Consider the following 16,299-nt stretch of genomic DNA (forward strand, 5'->3'; position numbering starts at 1 on the left):
AACTTTGTATTGACTGGCCAAAAAAGCAGCGTCACACAATGCATAATTTATCGGCACTGTAACAGTGTAGTTAGGGCCATAAAGATAGATGGACTTAAAGGCTATTTAGACAAATTCACTGTAGACATGTTATCAACCACTGTGCACAGTGTAATTGTTAAATGAAACCCATGGTTTCAAGTCATTTATTTATTTATTTATTTTATACCCCACCTTTCTCTCAACATGGGAAGTAATGGACAACATTTTAAAAGCACAGTACAATTACGCTGCAAAATTCTGAGGGGACAGGCATCAGATTTACAGGCTACATGTTTTATATTTGTGTATTATCATCCAATAACAACTAAGATTCCGTATGATGTCTTTTGCAAATGTGTTTTATCTTTGTTGTGTCTCATTGAAAAAGTATAGAAGAGTAAAAGGAAACGAAGTTCCAAAGGCCTTTCCTTCCAATACTCAGAGTATCCACTTTGTTAAGAGTTCCAGAAATTTCTGGTAATAGCCCTTGAAGAAGGCAATGGAAACAAATGCACGAAGCAGGATTAATAGTGAAAGCACATGCTTTAAAGAAAGATAAATTATTTTCTATAGCCAACTAGCCATTTCTGGGATCAATAGCCCTGAGACATTTGAAAACACTGAACAATCCCCAAGATTTCATTGTATGATCCAAGGGATGGGACTTCAGGATTCCTCATCATGTGGCAATATTTGCTGCTATTGCCTTATGGGCCACTATATATACATATATGCCACTATCATGACTGAATTGTTGGGATTGCTGATCCTAGAAAATCAAAACTTTGCCCAGGCTTTGCTAAAAGAACGTTCGAAAACAGCCAAACTAGCATGTGTGCGATTGGGTCAAAGTACCTACTTTGATTCGAGATCTTCTCGTGCAGTCCTCTTGGGGAGATGCTTTTTTACAAGGTTCCTGCAAAAGAGAAAACAGTGAGAGAAGTATAAATGAGCTTGAAGAGAAGCACCCAACAGAACCATGTCTTTGCCCCTCACTCCCTTCCCATCATCACACCAGACATCACTTCCAACCCTCATCTGCTCCCTTTAATTCTTCCACTTGAAGCAGCTTTGCTGCAGGATAAGACTGGCTGATGAAACAGATCAAAACTTGAATAACGTTTTTATGACATCTTTCTAGAAGTTGCTTGAATTAATTTAGTTTGTCAGGGGAAATGCCAATACACACTCTATGATAAACATCCTATTCATATAAAATATGATAAAGGTTTAATAAAGCAGATGAAGTTCTGTACAACAAATTTTCAGCAATATCAGATATTCACTCAGTGGGTAACACAGCAACACATTATGCATTATTTTCTTGTTTTTTCCTCAAATATACATATGGAAGTTATTCATGGTAAGATGATAGTTTTCAATACTATGACACATATTTTCTTACACAACAATATCCTAGTAGTTAGATTTTTGTTTTTTGTAATCAAGCAGAAGTGTCATGAAAATGGAAAAGTATTGCACAACTGAGCCAGAGCTATAATAGGAATTTGGAATGGAATGAAATCAAGACTGAACTAGGCATATACCTTAAATAAGAAATATCAACCCTACTTTCTAGGGAACAATATTTTCTGACAAAGACTGAAAACAATAATACGTTGAGGGAATATAAGACATTGCTACCACCATTTCTTTTCTTAAAAATGGGGGGGGGGGGAGACCTGTGGCTCTAGCAGGAAAGACAAAAGCAGAAATCACAATCCATTAAGAATTCCCCATGCATGGATCTTTTAGAAATGAAAGACTCCCCCTTATTTAAGTGTGCCTTTCACAGGATATGTTCTCTGTGGAGCAACTCCATACTTTAAAATTCAGTGATGCTATGCAATTGCAAGATGTCACTGCATACGGATCTGCTGTCAATGTTAAACAACTTAGCAACTTCTCTTCTCCCTGCTCAGCCAGTGCTTTTCAATTACTATTTCTATTCTGAATTACTGAATTTTAAAAAAAATTGAATACAATGATATTCTGTTCCAGGTTGATCTGAAAAAATTGCTTTTTAAAACACTAAAGGTGCAGGGAGCAGTCTACCACCTACAGGTTGGGTCTCTCTTATTTGGAATTCTGAAATCCAAAATATTCCAAAAACCAAAACTTTTGTCATGGGTGGCTGAGTTAGTGACACCTTTGCTTTCTGTTGGTTCAGTGTATACAAACTTTGCTTCATGCACAACATAATTAGAAAAATTCCACAAGATTACCTTCAGGCTATGTGTATAATGTATATATGAAACATAAATGAATTTTGTGTTTAGACTTGGGTTCCAGCTCCTAGATATCTTATTATGTATGTGTAGGCAAATACAGTCATTCAAAAATAAATAAATAAATAAATAAATTCAAAAGCCAAAACTGTTTTCATTCCTGTGGTCACTTTTCTTTCCCACTTTCCTTCAGCTGCCTAAACTGTAGTTCCAAATGCTCAACCAACGTTTTAAGTTACTGCAAGATGTGAGAAATCTAGTGAATGAAGGGAAATTTTGGGAGAGGCAAAATTCTTATTTTGGAGGAGACAATGCTGTTGTTTCCCCTCTCCATAAATGCCTTCTGGAACCAGGAAAGGCATGCACACAAAAAGGGCATATCTCAGCCCTGTTGCCTGAGAAGAAACGTGGGCAGGGACAAGTTGAACGTCTTGAGAAGCCATCCTGGGCAGAAGCAATCACTTTCCTCTTCAGGCAGGCTCAGAGAGTTCTGCCGTGCGTTCATTCCATCTATTAGGTCCATAATCTATGGCTAAGAGAGGCGTTTCCTTTCTCTGGCTATAAAAAGACCTTGCAGCATCTTCTTGGCACTCTCAGAGGGCAAAAGGCAAGTGCTGTAAGCAGCCAACAGGCCAGTGTGTTAGCAAATGAGGCTTTGACAGGGCCACTCATTTTTAGAAGCAAATTTTAGAGGCCTGTTTGGACTCACAGATCCAAAAGTACTCATCAGCCACCAAGCCTGCATACCTTTCCCACTGAGGTTCTCAATGGGTCCTTTCCTCCCACATTTACAGTTTGTCCCTTCACTGGCCTTCTTTGTTCGATGTCTATGGGTCACAATGTGAGGAAAACATTTTCACAGAAAAGTATTACAAACAAGCTTTTAGGATTTGAGTGTAAGGGGCTTTTAATGGTGTACTGTCTTGTTAATTTTTATTTTCTTTCTTTGAATGGTTTTCAAATGGTCCTAGGTCTACAGGCTGTTTAACTGTACAGTCAGCCCTCCCCATTCGCGGGGGTTAGGGGAACAATACCCCCCCCCCAGAATGTCGAAAATCAGCCAATAACCTCCCCACTGCAGTAGTCATATTTTTACTCCCATTCTGTCTATGTGCAAATTTTCATTTAAAAGGATACTGACCATCTTGAAAAGAAACAGTGTTGCTACAGATTCCACACCTGCATAATCCAAATTGCACCAATGTCCAACTGATAAGCAGCTGATATCTGAGATGGCCTGCACTGCAGCTAAAAAACTCAAAGTGATCTTGGCAACTCAGCCATTGGTTCTAAGTCCCGCTATAAGCAATTTCAGAACTGGGATAAGAGCAGAACAACACCTGCCGCGCAAACACCTTTAGTTATTTCCCAGGAGTACGGTTTAAAGGCTCATGTGAAAAGCAGTCCCACTTGTGATGGAAAATTGGGTTCTGTATTCTTCTTGTTCTTTACAACTCTATGACTTAAGCATGGAGAAGGAGCCAGGCAAGTAATCCCTGACTCACTCTGGAGGGTGAACGATTCAGAATGGGGAAAGGAAAAGCATTGACAATTGTGAAGCAAAGTCACCCGCAGTTCCAGAAATCAAATGGGAAGTAAGGTTTCAGCCCAGACCTCAAAGAATCCTGGGATGCAGCACTCAAAGAATCCTGGGAGACTTTGGGAGGAAAGTGAGTGGAAAACAGACATATTCGGCCTGGGTAGCAGCAGAACAAATTGCCTCAGAGGCCTCTTGTTCCCAGTATTGAGTTGCCTGGAAATGAAGAGTAGATCTATGCCAGCAGACTGGTGGCGGGGGGAAGTGAGGTGAGGATGGAGGGGAAGAATGGGAGTCACAGCTAAAGAATCTGGCCAAAGAGTGAAGGGGACTTGGATGACTCTTGAAGCAGCTGGACAGCCAGAAGGTCTAGACTTTATGGGTCCTTCCAGAAAAAGGATTCTATAGTAACAGAGCTTTTGGATCAGCTTCAAGAATACTTGGAAAAAGCAGCTGAAAAGGAAGAAAGTTTTTGAGAAAATAGCAAACAGGGATGAAAGATATGAGAGAGTGGACAACACAGGTGCTTTCTTGAACGCTAGATAAAACATGCTGAGTGCATCAAAGAAAGCGTGAGAGGGGAAAGAAAAATATACATAGGGGATGGAAAGAACCTTTTGCAGAGCTGTGACAGGACAGATGGTAGAAAATGAACATGGAAGTCCTGATTAAGAACTGATTAGCTGGACCTGAACTGGAAGATGAGTTTAAGCAGTCATGATAATTATCTAAGCTGCATTTTGTGGTAGTTAATTCCATAATTATCAAGAGTGTAAAGTTCTTCCCTTTGCCTGTCCTTAATCCACTGTAAAATGAACTTCATTGTTAACCTTGAGTTTTAAGGGAGAGAACAATATGTTTCCATCCACTGTTATACTATTTAGGAATTTATGAGCAAAACTGAGGACAACCCAAGAAAGAGTCCAACTTCTTAATTCTTATTTTGTGCTGTCTAAACACTCTTTCCTCGAGCCAAGCACAAACAAATTCCATGTTTGACATCTGGCCCCCTTACATCAAAGACCTAAACCCCAAATCTCAAGTTTTGGCATTCCCTTCTAGGCACCTCTGTCCTCATATCATCTGCATACCTACCTCAGTTGCTTTGCATACGACTGCTCAATCTCTGTCCGCTCTTTCACAAACTTGACATATTTCTCCATCAGGTCCAGGCCCCACTGTGTGTGACGCTCCACTATGTCAAACTGATCCTGGAGGAAGAGGATAAAAGCAGGGGGATCATTACCAAACAGAGTTCAATAACAGGTTCTATACTTGGCCCCCAAACTCTGAGCCACAAAATTCTGTTTCTTGCAGAGATGGTAAAATTTAAACATTGATTGCTAAGGTGCAGGCTGCAGGTTCCAAAACTCATGCAAAGTTCTCTGTAGGAAGAAAACTAGCATATTAAGCAGATAGCTAGGACAGAACTCTTCCACTTAACAAGCCAGTATGCAAAGGGATCTTGTAGCACATTTGAGATTAAGTGAAAGAATTTGTAGATGTGAACCATTTTCAGTGTCTCACCTGTTGCAATGCTAGAAAATTTTGTGAATGAAAGTGGGGCAGAACTGTTACTGGGGGAAATACCCCCATCCTGCATTATCTTCAAAGGTTACACCTCTGGTAAGGTCTGGACTCAGGCTTGACAACTCAGTAAGAGGTAGGTCAAAGTATAAGACACCAAGTCTGTCTGTCTGGAAAGTAAGAGCAGATTATGATGCAGAACAAAATTGACATTAATTCTTTTTTTTAGGGTATCCTGATCCACCCTCTTTCAGATCAGGGCCAACCAGCAGTTTGATATAGGTCTAACCAGATATATATAGGGTTTCAGATATACTGGGTCTTCATTCGCCTCAACCTGGCTTCATGGATAAGTCAAACCTGCACCATTTTGGGGTCAAGAGGTGGAAACACAAGGCAAAAATCATTAAAGCACTTTCCCATGCTTGTGACTCATCAAAATGAATTAAGGTGAACACCTGAACCATCTCTTCTCAGCTGCTCTGGATAGCATGGCAGAGGAGAGAGGTCTGCTTCTTCACTCAGCATGGAACTCACACACTGTCACGACTACAGGTAGAAACTGTTCATAAGACTCCAGCCAATATTAATTATCAGACTTCTGCAAGTTAAATCTCAGAACTGTAACTAAATGTAAAGAGGAGAAATATGCATGGCACAGGTTTCTGGTCACACTAATCAGAGCAAAACCCTTGAATGCTTCTAGCAATCATGGGGGAGGACTTGAATCATCTGGCACACGCTTTTTTGAATCTCTTGCCCCAGCGTTACACTTCCTTCTCCAACATGCTACTTCCCTCCCTTCCTTCTTTACATGGAATTCAGATTACGACACAATAGAAAGTTATCTTCAGCAGAGTCCTTTATGGATCTGAGCCAGTAAGAAGAATAAACATTCAGCAACATGCTCAGAAACCTGCATCTTCCTTCTATTTATCTAGCAAGCTGTTGTCAATCTCCGACACTGGGGAATTTACTCTTTGTAATGCATTGCAGAATTGATATCCATTTCCAGACAAAATTCAAAGTCCTGAGCAGGATTTGGGTCCAGACTATCTGAAAGCCTGTTAAACTGCTCCTCCCTACAATGTAAGCCTGTCTGAGTCATAAGATCTTCACAGGATGTCCTCTCTCAGCTCAATCATCATCACAGGTACACTTGGTGAGGATATGGGAAAGAGATGTCTTGATTGCTGATCCCACACTGTGGAACTCACTACTACAGGTTGGCTCCCTCTTTGCCCTTTTTCTGTGGCAGGCAAAGGCTGTTTTATTTAGGTAAGCCTTCAGCTCTTAACCTGTTGTGGCAGAAAGGGCTTTTAATGAGGTGTGTTGTACTGTTATCTTTTGTCTGTATTTTAAACTGTTTTAACTTAATGGTTTTTAGTAGTGCTCAAACCACTACACCATGTGGGCTCTTCATGGAGGACTTTGTCCCTAATTAGTCTGAGGAAGCATCAGAGGCAATGGTTGCTATATACAATGTTGAGACTGTTACCATGAACATGGAGAAAGTGTTCAATACAAAGCATCTCTTTCCAGCTCACAAGGGGCCAAGACACACTGCAGAAATAATCCAGTTTGAGACTGCTTTAACTGCCCTGGGCTCAATGCTAGAGATTTCTGGGAACTATAGATTTGTGAGACGTTGAGCCTTCTCTGTCAGAGAGCGCTCTGGGGCCACAACAAACTACAGTTCCCAGGATTCCCTAGCACTGAGCCAGCAGCCTCAAGCTGGATTATTTCTACAGTGTGTTTTGGACCATGAGGCATCTTTTCCCAACTATCTTTTTACTTTCAATGGGGGTGGGGAGAGCAAGGAGAGTACTAAGTCTAAGAAGACTGTGCATACAGCAGATCCATCACACACAGATTCGCAAGGTGGCCAACTACATTTAACATGCAAAATTGGTTTGGATTAGGGCATATCAAGCTATTTAGTCTTTTTAAAAAAATAAATGCACACTGCCTTTAAAGCTCACAACAGAAGGCCACAAACATGAACTTCATTAAATACTGTAGTGATGCTAACAAGGGACACAACAAAAGTTGCAGAACAGTTGCTAGAGGCAGGAGTCCATCCAACCCCACTATTCCACATCATCCGAGCCAAAGTGGAGGTCTTTGTCATGTCAGTTACCACGTGATCAACTGAAAGTGTGGCTATTTTGAACAACAATTGCCACTTTCAAAAGCAGTTAGCAAGCCTCAGGTGTCTTGCAATTAGCTGATTTTTGTGTCTATTAAGGGCATGTCTACAGTAAGGATATACATTGGACTCACCCCTTTCCCAGTGTGATCTGTCCAGATGGCATATAGCAAAACTGCTGTTTTAAGCTATTAATCTGGCTAAAGAAAACCTGTGGTTTACACCGCAATGGCTCCCTGCAAGAGCCTGGATGTCGCAGTCACCATCATCTACACTCGCCCAAACCCCCTCCTTAGCATTTCGCCAACTTTTGCATTTGGGGAGCTAAATGTACCCAAATCATCTTATTTAGAATCAAGGAAGACAAGATATTTTATTTCTTTCACCCTCGATTCAAAAGTCATGACCTTCATTAGTCTGCCTGTGAACACGTTGTTACCAGTATTAAATGTCTTCAATATTAAAGCTGAACATTTATGAATAGATTAGGCTGTTTTATTCTGAATGAAGCCACTAGCCACCTAACCCAACATTTTTTTACAACTAGATGACAGGTGCCTCAGATGAACTCTTAATACTTAATGAATTATAATAACACAGGCAAGGCCGACAGTAATCCTTCAGGAGCTTTCATAGCTGATTCTGGCACACAGTTACCATAGGCTTCTAAGACTTGTGGAAAAAACCACGCTTACTTTAAATCCCTAGCTACTAATTGCAATTTTAAGAAAAAACTCTTGCAGGCATTCAGGCCTTAAGAGCGATCAAAGTTTTTCTTCATCTTTGTGGAGTTCAGCATAGCTAGTCATCTTTTAGTTCCTCAACTTGGCACACTATTTGTGCCAACCTGCAACTGGGGCATGGTTGAGGAAGCTTTCCAGCACAGTCGCCCAGCAGCTTTCAATTTTCACGCATGCCTGCATGCTTGAGGATGGGAAGAACACTAACTACACTGTCTCAGTGCCTCTCTGAATATATTGTAAATATAACTATTTGGTGGTCTGCTGCTAAAATTTAATCACATTGCATTGCATAAGGATAATTAAAGCACTTTGCTGGAAATCCACAGCAAGCCACAAACCCAGAGGCAACCAGCTACATTTTACTCTAGTCAGCATATCTGTTCCAAACGTTGTGTTATTTTGGGTAGTTAGTGTGCTGTGTGACTTGCCCTCCTCTTTCAAAACTTCCGTATAATTCACACACAACAATCAAATAATTGAAGCCCACATCTTTCACACCCCACAATGCATTCTGGATGATTTGGCACTACGTCAGCAATCTCTGCTCTAAGACTACTCACTGCTTTTCCTGAAGTTAACAAATACAGTATTCTATGTATAGGATTATGTTCTGTTTTGACACAGCACTCCCACTGAAAACCCACAGCCCTGTGTCAAGTTCTCTTCCACTATAATGCAGATCAGTTACATTGTATTGGCATTTCCTTGCTATCACTGACTTGCCAATGATGGGTAGTCAGGAACTACACACAAAATAATGATGTAACACCTCAAAATAAACAATTCAACACAGGGATGCCATTTTCTGGGGCATGTTTTCACTCAAATACATTTGTCCCATGTTTTCACTCAAATATATTCGGGCTCAATAAACCAAACACCAAAAAGAAGCCTGTTATGTAATGGTAATGTCTAGTTTAAGGTTGACAGCAAGGCAGTATTTTGGCCAACAGGAAAGCACAAATAATCCTTGCAATGACCAGAATGAATCATTTTAATGGCTTGTCTTTCATGCCATTTTTCTGAGTAATTTCATCACTTCATCCTTGGCTCTGCCTCCAGTACAATACAATACAATACAAAGAGAGAAGGAGAGGGAGCGAGCAAAAAGCAAAACACACAACCGCTCTTAAGCAGAAAAAGAAGGTCACTTGTTATTCACAAGCCAAGAAGAAAAGTTCTAAGAGAAAAAAGGGACAGAGTGTTGTTGGCATTAGTAATTCCTTAGGCAGACTGTGAACAAAAGCATCTACAAAACAATGACACATCCCATTTACTTTGTAGCTGGAGCAAATCATCCAATTTCACTTCAACAAATTGTCATACTTTCTGTGCAGGCTATCAACTTCAGCATGATTCATCAATGTCCAGTGCCCAGAATTCATTGTTGTTGTGTGCCTTCAAGTCCATTCCAACTTATGGGACCCCTAAGGGGAATCTATCACAGGGTTTTCTGGAGTTGAGTGTGTGACTCATCCAACGTCACCCAATGGGTTTCCATGGCTGAGCGGGGAATTGAATTCTGATCTCCAGAGCCATAGTCCACCACAACAGGGGAGCTTTTCACACTACAGTGATAGTGCTTTGATTCAACTTCAGCTGCCCTTGATGCACCCCACTGAACCCTGGGATTTGTAGCTTGGTGAGACACCAGGGTTCTCTGGCTGATAATTCTAATGTACCTCCCTAAACTACAAACCCCAGAATTCCATAGGATGTTACCTGGCAGTGAAATCACAGCACTGTAATTGCATAGTGTAGATGCCTCACTACAGTTGGGCCACTAGGCTCATTTTAATTCTTCTTCATTCATGTCAATCATTTAACAAGGCAGGCAGTGGGCAAAGAGAGCCAAGCTACATCTAAAGCAACTTCCCTTTTATGGTGACCTTCCATGCTCCATTTCAGATGGAGAGATGTTCAACGACAGCAAATCTTACTAGATGGGATTAATTTCATGTGGTCCTCATTTTTAAGCAAACCAACCTAATACAGTACACACTTTTTACTAAAATGCAGCTACAGTGAGAAGTAGAAGTGTCTCTGATCTTGTGCCCCCTTGCTTATTCAGTTAGAGGACCACTGTGGTGTTGTTGTGGCCACCTGAACAGCCCTGCCTGTTATAGTTATTGTTTGTAATGCATTATTCTCATAATTTTATGTAATGCAGTTCTTTGCTCAAAAATTATATATAAGCTGCTGACCAAAGATAAGAAATCATGCATCCATCCCAACACCTTTTAAAAACGAACATAGAAAGGAGGCTGCAACAAGGAACCTGGTAACTCCTCTGAAATCTGCAGTCTAAACAAACCATCTTACGGTACAAGCCCTACATGTCGTGGGAGTGGGGTAGGAGTGCCAGCCTGGAACTTAAGGAATTTGGACAAAGTCTCCTGTTTATCTATATGTAAATCACCAAGCAGACCTTTAGGCAGAAATTTTGCAAGTGTGGGTAAATAACAGGCCTTCTGACGTATACCAAAAGCAGAAAAGGGTAAAATACAAATGATCTGAGACCAAATTCCTAAGCTCCTTTACTGTCAATACTTTCTGAATAGGGCGGGAGGCTCACTTTTGAGTAAACATACTTAGAACTGTGCTATGAGTTATTGAAATGATTCCAACGAAATTTTTAAAATGTGCTAAGTACTTGCCAAACATTCATTGTACTGCATGCATTGCTCTAAACACAGAAGGCCAGGTTGCTTACCTGTAACTGTAGTCCTTTTAGTGGTTATCTGTGAACCCATGCAAATAAATGGGTTAGCAATGTGTGCAGAACCTTCAAGAGCTCCTATTCAAGCATTTTTGTGGTAGCCCTGCCTACTCCCCATGCGCCTGATGGACCTCTCTACCTAATGCCTCAGTTCTGTAGATGGCAGGACATGATGAGAGGAGGATGGGAAGGGTTGTATGTGTGTTCACAGATGACCATTCGAAGAACTAGTTACAGGTAAGCAATGTGTCCTTCTTTTCCATGGTGATCTCTGTGACTCACACAAATGGGAGACCAGCAAGCTTCTAACCACAGAAGGTAGGAGTGTCTTCCCAGGCAGGGAAAAAGGGCACCCCTTCTAAAAGCTGCCTTTTCCCAAGATTGACGTAAGGACAGCCTTATCTTTATGGAACTGGGGGAATGGCTGATTAAATCTCAGTGCATAAAGTTCATTAGTTCTTCTGGCTAATACCCACAAGGAGAGCAGTTTTCCATGTAAGTAATCTTAAGATCACATGTCAGCACAGGTTCAAAAGATGCTTTATGCAACTGAGAGAGGACCAGTTCTAGACTACACTGAGAGGCAGGTCCAAAAACCAGTGGATGAAAGTTCTTATAAACCTTGAGAAATCTCTTCACTAGTGGATCATGAAAGCATAATGGTTTCCCCAAATGACTGAAATACCAAGAGACTGCAACCAAATAACATCTAAAAGGAGAAAGGGAAAGTCCTTTGTCCCATAAAATGACCAAGAAGTTCAGCACATGAGACACATTCACTGCATCCTGAGGGGTATCCCTTAATTGGAAGAATTCAAGGAATGTGGCCCTCTTAAATGTGTAAGATCACTTAGTAGATGGTCTATGAGCCACCTCTAGTATTTGCACAATTGAGTCTGACAGTACTGTCACATGCAGATCCTTCATACTGTGAGGCTGAGAGTCTGTAGATCAGGATACCTCACCATTCCATTGTGGAGTGAGTGAAGTAGGAGCTCCATGTAGAGACCCTTAGACAGATGCAGGATGGGTGCAAACTATGGCTGCCTTGGCCATCATGGGAGTCACCAATATACATTTGGTTCTGTCCTGTCAGATTTTCAAAACTGCAGTCAATCCTTCCCATCTGCAGAAATTTGATTCGGTTCCAGTCCACCCACCCCATGAAGATGGGGAAAAACACAGATCTGCAAGCCCCGTATTATACAATGGGTGATAATGTGCATGTTCACACAGGTGGGTGCCACAGTTGGATAATATGGGGTATGGTAATCTGTGGATGGTCCATTGTGGTGGACCCACTGGTAGTTAACGAAAATGCATACATCACAAGTTCTGTCCAGCTAAACAGGAATGCACTGCTGAGAAAACCCCTTTCCCTGCGAGCCTTGGAGCAGAAACTCTTGCACTGCTTATTCTGTGGGGATGTAAAGATGTCTATGGATGATGTCCTCCACAGCCTAAAAGACCTTGTGGAGAACTCTCTGGTGCAACATCCATTTCTGACAAGACTTCATGCATTTGACAAAGTATTGTTTTTGCATAGGGGATGTATAACTGATGGTAGTATGCTCCCATAGATCAATAGTGAGAAGTAGAAGGCTCTCTGATCGTGTCCCCTTGCTTGTTCAGGCAGAGGGCGACCATGATATTGTTGTTGGCCACCTGAACAGCCCTGCCTGTTATAGTCTGTTTGAAGGCTTGGAATGCTTTCACCACAGCCAGCATTTTGAGAGCACTGCAGTGAAGGGGTTTCTCATCTGGGAACCATTGGCTTCTGATTATCATTTCTGCAGAGTGTGCACTCCAACTGTTGCAGGATTCATCTCTTGATCAGCATCAGGTAAATCATTGTAAATCTGAATGTTACTGAGATAAACACTACAACAAGTTCCTATGTTGCCATTGCAGAACCAGACGAAAAGAAACTGAGGTGTTAGGTAGGAAATGTGTCCGTTAGGGAGCTGATGTGGCTACCGCCAAAATGTTTGCATAACAGCTTTAGAAAATTCAGTGTTATGTGCTGCACAGGAGTAATAACCCATTTGTATGAGTCACAGAGACCATGAAGATGAAAGGTGAGAAGAGGTTTACGTCTGCAGAAGCGGCACTTGCATATTAAGACACAAATATGTTATAATGTTTAGGAAAAGTAAAAATTAAGAAAAGGGGCCTGAAATATCTTTATGAGAACTAAGCTCACCCAGACTCTCTGTTGTTAAGACTTTGATTGCTAGACAGATTCTATCTGTAAAGTAAGTAAAATTGCTGTGCTTTCTTTCCATTGTTGGGTCAAACATACCACCCAACACTTGCAGTCAAAATGGAAATGAAGATAGATTCACTGACCACGTCTATTACAAAAGTAGAGGTGAATTACCATCAACTTTTATAACAAGGTAGAAAATACAAGTATATTTTCTAAATATAAAGCAAAAAGGAGTCATATGGTGATTGCAGACATCAAGGTCAAAGTGTGAGGATAGTGAGAACATTTCCCAGCCTTGTTTTTAAACCCACATCCTAGGTTTAACTGAGCTGAAATATGGCCACACCTTTGTCAGAGAAAAAAGTCAATACTTGCTTCTTAAGTGTCTTCTGTCCCAAGGTAATTATAATGTGCAGCAGCTTTTGGCCAGGAAGATGCTGGGACCACAGAGTGGGGATGTGGTCTTGCTCAAAGATATGCAATGAGACAGTTAAAATGAAGAATTCATGAGTCTTAGTAGACAAATGATTTCAGAGGATAATCAAAACCTTGTGTTTTCATATCTGCATGTCTGCATTCTAGCAGCAACTTAGAAAAGTTACTTTATTGGACTATAATCCCAGCAAACATAGCTAGCTATAGTAACAAAAAGTAACTTTCTAAGTAACTTTCCCAAGCTCTTTTCTTGATCTTGTAGTTAATCTCTGCTGTCCAATCCAAGGACAAAAGAAAAAGACAGCTTTTCATTTTTTGGAGTGGGAATTCTAGCATACCAGAAGCCTCCTTTCTGTTCTGTATGCCTTTGCAACGTGAACTAGAGTTTTCACAGGAACTCTGGTTACTTTTTTTTTTATAAAGGAAGTATATTTCTAGCTCTCATGGCTATGGAGGGAAATTTGAAAAAGGAATGGTGAGGGTCTATTCATTAAAGGCTCCAAGATGCAAGAGTGGATTCCTGCTCATGCAGAAAGGTAAAGAAGAAGCAACAAAACACAGCATTCTAACCTAAATGGTTGGGCTAATGCAAACTGGAACGGAGAAACTTTAACCCTCCAGATTTTTTAGATTTCAACTCACAGAAGTCCTAGCTAGGATAGCCTATCGTTATGGAGTGTGGGAGTTGTAGTCTAAAATTAAATGGTTTAGACTACAGTTTCCATACTCCATAACCATAGGGCCATCCTTGTTAGGACCTGAGAGATGCCGTCTTATCTATTCTGACGAGATCGGGCATGTTCAGGGTGACATGACCGTAGGCGCCATCTTATCTATACTGCTCACTTTTTCATAGTTTAAACATTTGACACTCAATACTAACTCAGCCATGTACGAAGGTAATAACATACAGTGGACCCTTGATATCCACTGGGATTTGGTTCCAGGACCTCTCATGGATACCAAAATCCGTGGATGCTCAAGTCCCATTGAATGTAATGGCACAGTAAAATGGTGTCCCTTACATAAAATGCTTTTTGGAATTTACATTTTTTGGAATATTCTTAATCCATGGATGCTCGAATCCATGGATAAAAAAAAATCTGTGAATATGGAATGTCAACTGTATAAGCCAGACACTTCGTGGTGAAGTACAGTTGGCCCCCTATATCCATGGATTCGTTATCTATGGATTCAACCATCCACAGCTTCACTATATTGTAAAAATATATAAATTCCAAAAAGCAAACCTTGATTTTGCAATTTTACGTTTGAGATACCATTTGACTACACCACTGTATTGAATGGGACAAGCATCCGTGGATTTTGGTATCTATGGGGGATCCTGAAACCAAACGTCAGTGGATACCAAGGGTTCACTGTAATCTTATCAGATTCCATTATAACCCTTCACTTTTTGAAGAACAGAAACTGTAAAAACAACACTTCCATAAGATACCTGGCCAACATATTATGTCCCTCACACAGACATAGCGACTGATGCTTCAAGTGGGATAGTGTTGGATATATGAACTGGGGAGCTGAGGGAGAAGAATGAAAAAAAGAATCATTCAAAATATTTGAGCCAAAAACCTCTTGGGAAGCAAAGTCAAGGGATCAAGTCTGAAACCATATCCTTGGCACACCAAGGATGGAATTAAACAGGCCAGAAGGACAATATCCAAAGGACATATTTTTCAGGAACAAATCAATGGCCCATACAGAGGGCCCTCCACATTCACTGGGGTCAGGGACACAGGACACCTGTGAAAATAAAACAGGAACAAAAAACATCTTTTTTAAAAAAAATCTGAGAGAACACCTGTCTAGGAATCTCTAGGTCCTCCAGCACAAGATCAACATCTTCCAGTAGCAGGCCATAGAATTACGCTGGAGGACCTACAAATCCTTAGAGAAGTGTTTTCTCTAGTAATCTCTAGATCCTTCAGCACAACTCTATGGTCAACTTCTAACATAGTTGTGCTGAAGGACCTAGTGATTCCTAAACAGAACATATTAATAAAATTTGCAAATAATCATATCCACAAAACTCAAAGCTGAAAATGTGGAGGGCCAACTGTATTTACTTTCTGACATGTTCACATGTCAGCAGTGATAGTCCAAACTTCATTGGGAGCAGAATTCCTATATTATAAACTTCCGTTTCCCTCATTTACTAGAGCATCTCACCCCACTTTAACAAAAGCCTTTGGAGCTTGCTAATACCAATTTTTCAAACAGGCAGGGAGAAGAGGTCACTGACTTTGGGGTGGACTTTGACCCCTCAAGCCTTCACTCCCCTGCAAAGCAAGGAAAAATGCTGTTAAGACACTTCTTTAGAAAAATCTCATAAAAATCCAAGCCTAGATAATAGAGGAACTTTTCCAAAGCTCTCCCTGGGTTACATTCCTGAAGACTCGCAGAGTTTCACCACATTTCCATAGAAATTTGGGAAACACTGCCTGTTTCTACTGATGGGTTGCACACAGTGGCAAACTTTAGGGTCAGCAAGCCAATTCTTGACAGGGATATTTAGTTTGTTATAACAGGAATAATCTGGAATGCATAATGTAAAAGGAATGAAGAATAAGTGTGGCCTCTGCATGTAAAATGATCCAGCAAGTGCCATAACACTTGAAGGTCCAACAGAGCTGATGGCCATTTTCACATTTTTGTTTAAGCAAAGTTTTTAAGTGCCTGGTCCTGAGAAGTAAAGCACCAGGCTGAGTGG

At 40.8% G+C, this 16,299-nt stretch overlaps 1 protein-coding gene across 3 annotated transcripts in view; it reads right to left on the reverse strand.

Moving 5' to 3' along the window:
* TRIP10 (thyroid hormone receptor interactor 10) overlaps positions 1-5,795 on the reverse strand; it is a 34,085-nt gene extending 28,290 nt beyond the window's left edge. For 2 of the 3 annotated variants that reach the window (XM_042447304.1, XM_042447302.1), the window contains exons 1-3: positions 5,314-5,397; positions 4,882-4,997; positions 881-937 (exon numbers count right to left, since the gene is read on the reverse strand). In XM_042447304.1, coding sequence (XP_042303238.1) covers positions 881-937; positions 4,882-4,997; positions 5,314-5,382 — 242 coding nt within the window. In that variant the 5' untranslated portion in view covers positions 5,383-5,397. Of the gene's footprint in view, positions 1-880; positions 938-4,881; positions 4,998-5,313; positions 5,398-5,771 lie in introns of those variants that run through there. The other variant, XM_042447303.1, reaches the window with a different exon arrangement.
* Between the last annotated feature and the right edge of the window lie 10,504 nt (positions 5,796-16,299).

Source organism: Sceloporus undulatus, chromosome 2 (genome assembly GCF_019175285.1).
Source record: "Sceloporus undulatus isolate JIND9_A2432 ecotype Alabama chromosome 2, SceUnd_v1.1, whole genome shotgun sequence".
Lineage (NCBI taxonomy): Eukaryota > Metazoa > Chordata > Lepidosauria > Squamata > Phrynosomatidae > Sceloporus > Sceloporus undulatus.